The 11,242-nt window shown below is 47.6% G+C and overlaps 1 protein-coding gene across 1 annotated transcript in view; it reads right to left on the minus strand.

Moving 5' to 3' along the window:
- Positions 1-5: 5 nt before the first annotated feature.
- The window catches only part of LOC100742758 (cytoplasmic polyadenylation element-binding protein 2), a gene marked incomplete at its 3' end in the record, with an annotated part of 53,089 nt that continues 41,852 nt past the window's right edge, over positions 6-11,242 (minus strand). The window contains exons 7-11 of the mRNA XM_003490870.2: positions 1,329-1,631; positions 1,094-1,206; positions 463-855; positions 274-384; positions 6-29 (exon numbers count right to left, since the gene is read on the minus strand). Of these exons, the coding sequence (XP_003490918.2) occupies positions 6-29; positions 274-384; positions 463-855; positions 1,094-1,206; positions 1,329-1,631 (944 nt within the window). The remainder of the gene's footprint in view (positions 30-273; positions 385-462; positions 856-1,093; positions 1,207-1,328; positions 1,632-11,242) is intronic.

Consider the following 11,242-nt stretch of genomic DNA (forward strand, 5'->3'; position numbering starts at 1 on the left):
ATCGTCGCCCAGCAGTGCTCGCAATAGTACTGCAACAACAACAAATGAGAATGCGCGTTTCGCGCGCCGTTGCTTTCAGTTTTTTCGTCAGGGGCTTTTCGTAGTTCGCTGCTCGCGTCAGTTCGTAGTTTTCGCTTTCGCCGTCGTTATCATCGTCACTGTCGTTGACGCTGTCGTCGTTGTTGTCGTTGTTGTCGTTGTTGACTCGCGATACGCGGCAGGGAAAATAAAGGGAAAAAGAAGAAAAACGTATAACGAGGTGAAAGAATTTACCTGTAGGCAGGTAACGTTTGCGCAGAAAAACGGCGCAAATTTGCCACCGCAACGTTGTCCCTGACACTCGTCGCACATTTGATCGTCCAGAACGTATGGTTTGACTTCGACCTAAATAAAATAAACGAGTAATAGTTGTAAACGATGGAATCGGTTAGACCGAAAATGCCGCTCGGAGTGGCTACTTACTCTCTTGTCTATGTCGCCGTGTTGTAACTGAACGAATCTCGCCGATATGGCAGCTATGTAGCTTTGTTGATTACTGAAAGCGACCCTGCCGGCTCCTTTCGGATACTTGAGCTCAGGATCGGTATCGATACCGGCGTAACACACGCCTCCGTAGAGTCGATCCATGATCATCGCCAACTCGACGGCTTTCAACGGCCGTGGAACACCACCGACGAACACCGTCTTTCGTGGATCCAGCGGCATCGAAGCGTCCAGCACGAAATCCGCGTCGCTCAGTCGCCACGGTCGAATTTGCACCGGCTTGTCTTTGGTCGTTGGCGAGCTCACGCATAGATACAATTTCTCCTCGTCTTGAATGCACGCGTCGATCAATTGTTGCACGGACGCTTCGTCCTATCGTCAACGAAAACATTCCGGTTAATATATCTCTTTATTCGTTACTCGAGATTCTAATTAACCATCTTGGCGATTTTCGACTATCGATACACGATCGTGTCGATCTTTCGTACTATTTTGTTGCTTCGTGGTATCGCGTACGTAAAACAAGCAAATCGAATTCCATCTTTCGTGGTAGCCAAATTGCCAGTTTACTATTACTCGGAGCATAACACAGCGAGAGTTTCTCGCTTACCTGGAAAAGCAAGAAAGCGTAGCCCTTCGGTGGAAAGTAGGATTTGCTCTCCGCTTTGTGGGGCCAGTCGACGACCAACGATCCGAAACGACGGAAACTGGCTTTGATTTCCTCTGAAACCGGACGACAACCAGCAGTTAGAAAAACGTTCGTCGACCCGTTAAACCGTACGACGATTCGCCAACGGATATACACGAACGGATGGAAGAAGCGAATCACGAAACAAAATGCTTACCTTCGTCGATGTCCGGTGGCAGACCACCGACAAACACCTTCCTAGAGAAGCGTTCTCCGGTCTCGCTACCTTGACTGTGAGGACTGCTCCGACTCGGGGAGGAAAGCGGTGCGGTCTGAGAGCCGGTTATGCCGCTACCGACGCCGACTCCAACCCCGACGCCGACACCGACACCAACTCCAACGCCAACTCCGACTCCAACACCGACGCCAACACCGACGCCATCGAGCTGACTCGCCGCGTTCGGATCTTCTAGCAGCGTGCCGCTCTGATCCTCCAGACTTGGAAAGAACGGCGATTTGCCTGCAACCATAGACGCACTACGTTTATCCCTCGTTATTTTCGTTTCTTTCGACCACTATTTTTAAGCCGAGGATCGTCGAATCTTAACTGTTCGATCGTATTGACCGACATAATCTTCGAGCCACTAATTACAAATTAGCCCGCTAATTAGAAATTAAAAAGAGAAAAACTAATTCGTTTGAAACGTCGCGTCTCTTCTCTTTTCCGTTTGATATCGACCACCACGATCGCGCGATCGAGCCAAGCTTCCTGCAACGTTCGTTTCGTTCGCCGCTTTCGTCCAACTTTTCATCTCGAGAAAACGCGAATACGAATCGAAGTCGTTGATCCGTAGAGCTTTCGCTCCGAAAATAGATCGATGCTCTTGGATTCGCGTTGGACTGCGTGAAATATAAAGGGTCGAGGAGTATTTGCGATCCTCATAACCTGGATATCATTGAGCGTCATCGCATAGCGACGATTCTTACGCATAGACATGGCAACAAGACGGTTAGGAGAAATCGGGGCCGATGCCACGCGTAATTTCCGATCGATCCGAGAAAAACTCACTGTATCTTCTTCTGACCGGGAATCTCGCTCTTCTAACGAACGTCGCCATTGCTAGCGGCGAATTCTCGTTTCGATAACGAATGCAAAATAGTCGGGCAAACGTAACCGCTTGTTTCTTGCTGTCGCGAAAAGAGAAAACAGAAAACGGACAAAGCGTACGCGCAGTCGAGCGGAACAATCGAGTCTTATTGTTCGATCTTCATCTATCTTTTTCATTTGCCGGCAAGATCGATAGTTTCACGCCAAACTATCCGCTTCCAGGCGGACGTATAGCTCGAAAAATAAGTCGATCGTCGTTTGTCCGAGGAATCGGCTTTCCGATAGAATCGCAACGATTCTTTGCTCGGTAGGTGGATAAGAGAGGACACATGGTGTCCATCGTGCTGCCTCGCCCACCCCTTCGGTTTTACCCGTTCCCGGTTTGGTGCAGTATCGATTACTCGAGCCAGCTCTGCAAGGGCCTCCAACAGCACCCGGTTCTTAGGATCTCCTGTCCTAATCAACCTGGCTCACAGCGGTATATCCTACGCGCAACTTGCCATTTTATTTGTTTATTAACGGATTAAAGAATCCAAGAGCGTACATATACGACACGAAAATCAAAGGAGGGGAACGCGAGTGTATTCAAGTATATTTCGGCGGATTTACCGATTCCAATGTGATTTTACGATCGAACGAGATAAGTTCGAGACGGCGCGAACGAAAGTAAAGACAGCCGGTTAAATTCAGAGACGAGAATCGACGAAAGACATTTTGTAGAAGTCAATGGCGTAATTATTAAGACGAATGATTTTTTAATATCTTGGACGTTCTACCATCATTACGACGAGCGATATTCGACAGATTGATCCCCCAATTACCGGAATTAGGTTAAAATTGCCGAGTTTAATGCGACTAATGTAGAAAACGAATAAACGTACGCGATTATTTTTCAACGACTCGTAGAAACGAAAACAGGAAGTAAAATTTAATCGACGCGTTTCGAGTACGAGATCGCGTAACCGGCACACGCGCACGCGGCGCGACCTATCGATTAGAAGATTTTAAGTCGCGAGTCCTCCTTTTTCTACTAACTCCGGTTTATCCGATTCCTCGTCGATCATCCGTTGACTCTGACAGCAGGTTTGACCGCGGAGGGTAAAACGTTTCGTTTTCGACGCATTTTCGAGGGATCGGGACACGAGCGCGATACGCTCGCCTGCCCTGCAAATCGTAGAACGATGTCACGCGAGTTAGGGGAACACCGGGGACCGCGTCCCTTGCCCTTCTATTCTTCTTCCGAGTGATACGTACCTACGTACGTATACGCCACGAGGGTTAATCTTTTTTAACAGCTTTTATCGCTAAACCGCGAGCAAACGCATCGATTCTGTCCAAGCAAAGGGCCGAGTTTCCTTTTCCGTTGCACGCGCATTTTTCTCCTATTTCTTTTTTATCGCCTTTCGTCGTCTCTTCGTCTCTCTTTCGCTCTTTCTTCTTCCAGCTCATAATCTCGCTCGTACGATACGTACAAGTCCAGAAAGTCGTCGTACGCTTTATAAGAAGTTTATTCTTATCAAAATAAAGTGTCAGATTTTGAAGAAGATATAACGTGTGACGCAAAGATAAACGTGACTTACGACGCATCGCAATCTTGAAAATTCAGTGGAAAAATGTTTCACGCGTCGGTGAAACGTCGGCACATCGACGTTTTATTCGACAAATAAATTGTATTATAATAAAAGGGGAATGGCGAGAGAGAAGAACGGCGCAAGGTGTTTCAAGTAGCCCACGGAGAAGGGAAATAAATTGATCGCGTGTGATCGCGATACGTCTATATGCACGAAGTATAGACACAAGATACGAGACACGAGACACGAAACACGAGACACGAGTCGCGAGGGTTCCAGATCGAGGGAGGCGAACGATGGCGACCGGTTCGCCGTAGAATAATCTGTGCGGATAATCGCAGCCTTATTACCAGGCACTGCGCCTATGCCATGCTCGTGTTCGTGCTCGTGCTCTCACCCTCGCGCTCCACCCTCTGGCACGCATTATTTCGGAAAACACGGCAAGACGCGGCCTTTGACTGAAATTATATTTATTCGATTGGTCGATAGTCGCAGAGTAAGAGCTTTCCTAGAAAACAGACGTTCCATGTCTATAAAAGAGAATGGTCGAGCGTGGCGAAAACGTTCTCGACGATGCGAGTAATTTGTGACGATTCGTTTCAACGCGATAACACTGCCATATTTGGCGGATCGCTCGTATTCGCTGCTCACGCTGTGTCTTATTAAATATTCCACGTGCTGCGTAGAAACACGCGCATCAACGTAAAAGAACGAGGTACGCGATTACAGCGGAGATTCAACGATTCTTTCTTCGCTCCGATGTATCGTAATTCGTCGATTCCGATCACTCGCCGTAATCGATCGACCGATGAAGCGACAGGCTGAAAATTAAATGGCGAAATTAAACGATTGTCTAGACAAAAAAGAAGAGAACTTGTCTTCTATAGGAAAAATAACACGTCGGTTAGAAAGCACGCGCGAGAAGCCACTCTTGCTTTCAAAATTAGCTAAGAAAATAGATAATGGAAACGTAGTTTTCCGTGTTCGTAAGAACGGTCGTTAGAGAGGGGGGAGAAGATGTGGAAAACGTCGAGGCTCGTAGCACGTGTAGGAAAATTGAAACGAGGGGCGATGTTTTCGTTCGGTTGTACAGCAACAGTAATGGGGAACATCCCTCTAACGCACGCCGTCGACGCTAGGAGGTTCTATGGATCAATATTACAGGTAGCGCTGCCCCCTGTGCCCGTTCCACCTACGTTCTCCCTTCCATTCGTCAGCCTTTACACGCTACACCGATACCTTAGCTTTGGCAGGTAACCAAGGTGCGAGCTTCGTTCTACATTCCTGGCCAAATATATCAAACGCAGCGTGCGTATTTCAGAATCGGGAGAGTGATGGCGAAGTCGCGCGACTCGTCGACATCTCCACGCCGTGACCGAGCTTGCGACGGACACGTTCGACGACGTGTCGACGAATCGTTTTGTTTGCGTTTCGCGGTCGTGTCGCTAACGAAACGACCCGCATTCGAGAACGCGGTGAAAAAGAAACGGGTGTGCGCGAGAGCTAGCCGAGGTGAATGACCTTCTATAGCCACCGCCTCTTTACTGCACCCCATCGTCGGTAAACAGTTCCCCTTATGCTTGTTTCGTGCTTTCCTGGTCTTTCGGCGTCGACTCGTCGTAAGCCAGCGTTTCTCTTTTCCTTCCTTCCTGCTCTTCCTCTTCTTTTTCTTCCTCTTCCTTTTCTCCTTTACATTTTCTTCTTTACTTTTCTCGCGGAGACGCGCACCCATTGGCACGTAAGCTGCAACATGTACAGAGGAAACGCAGGAATCGCGCTATCGTACACTACCTCGCTAACCTACCGCTCCAATAGCGCAACGACACGATGATGCGTCGCAGCTGATAAAGCTTGCGCGTTTGCACCATACTTTCCGAGAATAAATCGAGTATGCGTGACGAACGCAAGTACCGAAAGAGATCGGATTTTCCTATAAATTCTGTATAAATAAACGTTCGATAAAGGGGTTTCGGTAACAGGCTACGAATTGTTTCCAATTGGCTCTACCGTGGCAACGACCGCGTTTATAATAACGCTGTAGCGCCGCGTGATCGTAGAAAACGTCAACGGAAATTTCGAATCTGAGAGACCCATATTATTCTGCCTTTGAATACCAACGTTGTTTTGGTTTACAAGGTCTAGAGGCAAACGAACGCGGGACAGATTGTTATTGCCGTTATCTGTAATCTTCAACCAGAGTTACATAAGAACTTAAACTTTTTTATGCTAATGTCCGTCGATATAGATGCACGAACGTGGACAGTCGAATCGTTATCCGATGATATGCGATCGGCGTAAGAGTATCGAGCGAGTGACGATTATAACTGGCGTACACTATCTCTTGTACTTGTACGAATTCTAATACACCGACTATTACAAATTCATGCACTCGTCGCATTATTAAATACAACGACGCGTTTAATGCACCTCGACGCTTTGTCAGATAGACATCGCGTGGCTAGAGACGGTCTCGTATCGTTACAACGTACGTTCGGCCAGCTTTTCCGGGTCTAACTTTTGGTGGCGCGAGGAAAAGAACAGACGCGCAATCGTTTATTGGGCAACCAAACCCTGCTCGTTTCGACGAGGGAGCTGACAAATAGACAGTTGGTCACGCGACGTGACGAATTTTTTTACGAGTCGTATGCAAATGCACGGCGGCACGTGTTCTAAGCGCATTTGCGCGATAAACGACTCTCCTCTGCCAGCATGATTTTCCATTTCGATACGAGCTTCATAAATTTCGGAACGTCAGCCGGCTCGTCCGGGAATATCCTTTGTCGTAATTTCTTGGAATCCTCGTCCCATACGTCGTTCCGTGTTTCTATTTGAATTGTTCGGCGATGGAAATTATTTGGTGAGCTATCGAGACGTAACGATGGTCGCTGTGAAATTGGCAAAAACGGGCAGCATCGTAGGAGAACGAAGACACGGACACGCGAGGCATCCGACTCGATTCGAGGAGCGAAAGGGGGAAAAGTCGAATAGACGAGAAGAGCAAGGATTACCGTAATAATCGTTCATTGTTGGGAGAACATAACGAATGTTGTTTCATGAACGATGCCTGGCCATTCTTCTCTCATCGCGTTCTTCCCAGCCTGCTGCGGAGTGCCGCTGCTACGGTCGAATTCCTAGCAAAGATACGCTCCCCCTTCTTATTTGGGCAATGGATTTAATTTTAGATAAGCTCGGAAGGATTTTATTCTTCCGGCGGTCGAAGTCGATTCAAACGGGTCGCCAAGAGATACGTACTCGTCTGTATCGTCTGCAAACATCCATCGAGAAATCCTCCGATACTCTTCGTCGTGATGAATTTCCTAGGTATCGCGATTATAAAACTCTATATCGTAATTTTCGTATCGCGATATACTCTTCGCGATTCTCCTTCGTTTCGGCGACCTCCGGATAACGGTGAGACAAGCAGCGATAGAACGCGAACATTCTATGAGATCTTATCGGGGGAAAATGGAGAATTAATTACTGGAAGAAGGAGATCGATCGATTAGTCTGGCGAAAGGACAAGAATCGAAGCTGCTGGAGGAAATAGGAACGCGTGCGAGTGTAACGCGACGGACGCACGATGCGCGGCGATAATGGTAATCGGGGAGAAAGCAGCAATTAAAACGTTACTAGGGGCGCCACGTTTTCGCACTTCTCTTTTCGCGGTCTCTCGGCTGTCTAGCCTACCCTGCGTCTCCCTTTCTTCGACCCTTTTTTTCGTCTGCTCCCCACCACGTTTACCTATGTCGCTAACCCTTCCTTTCCTTTCCCTTCTCCTGTCCCTTGCCCCTTGCCCCCTCGCACCCTTCATAACCATTTTCGAGGTTTCCATTTGCCAGCGCAACTTATAAAAATTTGCAATTATGGGCTTATTAACGACTTAGAAAATCCTGCGAATTAACGAGCGCGCGTCTCAAGAGCCAGTAACTTTACGACAGCCCTCTTGCATTCTCGTTCCGTCGACCTCGACGGCTTGTCGTCTCTCTGCCTCGTACGCCACTCTGCCCTCGCCGCTTCTTCGCCCTCCGCCGCCACTCTCTCCCACTCCCCTTCGACTTCTCCTCTTCCTCCTACCGCTTGGTCGCCGTTCGTCAACCCCATAGACCGCGATCTAACCATCCCAAGAGAGAAGTACAGAGACGCGCGAGAGGGTGAGCACGCCGACTGTGAAATTGCTCGAGGTACATAGAAACCTCGTCTAGCTACGTGTACACCTAGGGGAAACGTTAAGGCATAGAGAGAGATATATATATATATATATATAAAATATCACTGATGCGACGATTATTCGACCAACGATACAACAGCGTAATAATAGCACAATGGAAAAATGATAGATTCTCGGTTGAGACGGAGCGTAGCAAGGTGAAATCAATCCGTCGTAAATTTCGTCCGAGTGGCTTTGCTCTCTCCGTGTTGCGAGTATTTCCTTGCGTATTGGCCAACAATCGAATAAAAGAATATTCTCGACGCTCGAAAGTACAAACGTAACGTCCGTCGGTGTAGAATTCGTCGACAAACCCGAGCTCGTGGTTATCGGTAGCGCTTGAGAAGCCTTGACGCGTATCGCTGCTTCTATGAAACACGCGACGCCAACAAATCACAAGATTCTCCTCTTTTTCGCGTATCTCGCGTTAACTTCTTTCCATATCGTCGGTCTGTCCCGCAAGTGAAATAGACGAGTACGACGAAAGCGTAGAAATCTGGAACTTCGATGTTGGTTTCTCTCCTCTCGTTGGTTTTACGCCTCTCGTCCTTCTTCTTCGTATTTTTACGCTGGATAATCGCTTCGCGAGAGACGACGATTCGTCGTGTCGTAAAACGCACGATGCTTACCGGCGCGAGAAATTTTCAATTAATCAGCTATACTTCAAAAGCGCGTTAAAGCAAAGACATTAACGACGATACGGATTTAAAAGCGACGTAATCGAACGTTGGAAACTCGGCGCGATGCGATATTGCGAATCGTACCGTGTATAATCCAACAAAGAAAGGGAACGCATGGAACGCCTGCTGCACTCTTGACCTTTCCAAAGTCTTGTGCAAGCGAGGCTGCGGAACGTCTCGCCACGTTTCCAGGAGGCAACGCGAAGAATTCGACTCGCAAACAAAGAAGAAAGCTAAAAGAGATCAGGAAACGCAGTTATCGCGTGTTTGTCGACCGTCGTTGAAAACGATTTTGTTTCATGCTTCGAGTCGTACAGTTGAATCGCAACAGTACAGGATGGCGGAACCGGTGTTACGGCAGAACGATAAAATTTTACGAATTTCCAAAGCTGAATTTCCGAACCTTGTTTCGTCGCAACGATGTATATTTAAAGCTTGTTTTCGTTCTTGATCACCCGTTGTCTCTCAACGTCGAACGCGAAAGTGCTCTTGATACGAGACGCGTCTTACAACGCGTTAAGGCAGGTCTTGAAAACAGGTCTCCCCGGTCTCTCTCTGTTCTTCTCTCTCTTCTCCGTCTCCTTGTTGCACCGTGTTTCGCGACACGCTTAAACTCCGATCGAAGGGTTCAAACTCTATAAAATAAAGCGATCCATCTTCGCGACGCGCTTGCAAAGGATAGTGAAAACCTTGACGAACTGCGGACAGCTATCTAGTAAAAAACGAAAGTATGTTATAACTACGATCGTCGCGTGGACACCGCTCGTAGAAGGACCCGCGAGTTTTCGAAACCACAGTTTTTTCTCAAAACGCCGGTTTTCGATACCTGAAAAATATCTTATCGTGCGCTCGAAATATTTGCAGCAACGCCTCGGACAGCCGTATTTTACGAATATGTAACCATATGTTGGCGAACAGTACGCAGATGGACAAACTATTCGCGTACACCGAGGAGGACGCTCCTTTACGAGAAAATTATCGACCTCTCGGCAGACGTAGCTACCGCGTGTAACGTCAGCAGCGAAGGAGACGATTGTTTCGATTCTCTTTCAGAGTCCGCGGTTCGATGGAGTTTACGATCGCAAAAGGACGGTCTCGCGAATCATTCCGCACCGATTCGAACGAGAAGCACGCCGAAACGATCGTAGGACGAAGAAGACGGCGCACGTGCGCCCGTTCTTGCAATGGCGCATGATCGCGTTACACGTTGCGTCCCTATTCTCCTCCGGTAAAAGTAGCTCGCGTGATTGGTGTCGCGTGATTCGCGCGACGCGAATACAACTCCCCGGTAATTACCCCTAATTGCGTCGCTCCGCGATAAACTTCCTTGTGATAATCGTTGCTTTTAATCGACCAAGAAATTGCTTTTTCCGTCGTTCAACGGACTATACGCGATCTCAAGAGCAACCGCGGTTGGCCATTAGCGAGAATAATTCAACGAATGCCGGCGAATAACATCTGTAATCCTGTTAGAGCATCTGATTACCATTGGATATTCGTAGATCCGTTCGCCGAATATTCGAGGAATATCGTCCTTCGAGGACACAGATTTTTTTATCGAAAGCGTACGTTACATACGTGTCACTGTATACGTATGTACGTTAGCGTGCATAAGCGGTATTATCGATAAAGCGATATTATCGATATCGACTTAATCACGTATGATTGTCCGAGATAAGACTGGAGACTAGAGAAAATCAGATGGTCAAAATCAGTATTTGGAGCGAGTTTTGTCCATTTGTTATCGTTCGAAACTGTCGAGATATTTATGCACGGTAATGGAGATACGTGGGCTCTGCGATTGCTACGCTCCGTGTAGAAATGAAAGAGGAAAGAAAAGTTTGTACTTAGTTTATCGGCGAGAAGCCGTATAGAGCAGGTTTACCCTGCAAACGAAGAACGTCAACGACGCGAAACTTTGCCAAGGATGCTAGGAATGTGGGACAAGGAAAATCTTACGCCTTGGCTTCGATGCGTTTTATCGCGTCGACTAGCGTTCCGCTGGTGAAAATATCGAGTATCGACGCGCTAATTTTTATCTCGATTTTTATCTCGCGTAGCCCTCTTTTACCTCGATTAAAGAAACAGAGAAACGCGAGAGGAATGTCGCGGGGCGAGAGGAAATATCCCGGCAAAGTATCTCCGCGAAACGGAACGTTTCCTAGCGAGAAATCGGACAGGTTGTAGCACACAAAGGTCGAGCGTACACGGGAAATGAATTTTTCCGGTTCGTACGGTAGACTCGTCGAGTAACGAGCGACAAACTCGTTCCGTTTCATTATGCAAACAAGGAGACTAGAAAAAATACGCAGCTATCGAACCTCGTTGAAATCGTTTTTTTCGCGGTTGGTCGACTTTATTAGACGCCTGGATGAAATATCTGCGACCTTGGCGCGATGCAAGCTTTACGTTTAAATCGCGATCCTCGTTCGGGGAAAAGCCTCGTTCGTTTCGTCAGCAAAACTCTAATTCCGTTCAGGCATGCGCAAACTCCGTGCTCTGGATTATCCGAATAATCGATCTATCTACTTTTACGTAATGTTTCGGTAACTATGGCTCGTGCAG

Source organism: Bombus impatiens, unplaced genomic scaffold (genome assembly GCF_000188095.3).
Source record: "Bombus impatiens unplaced genomic scaffold, BIMP_2.2 scf_0481, whole genome shotgun sequence".
NCBI classification, from domain to species: Eukaryota; Metazoa; Arthropoda; class Insecta; order Hymenoptera; family Apidae; genus Bombus; species Bombus impatiens.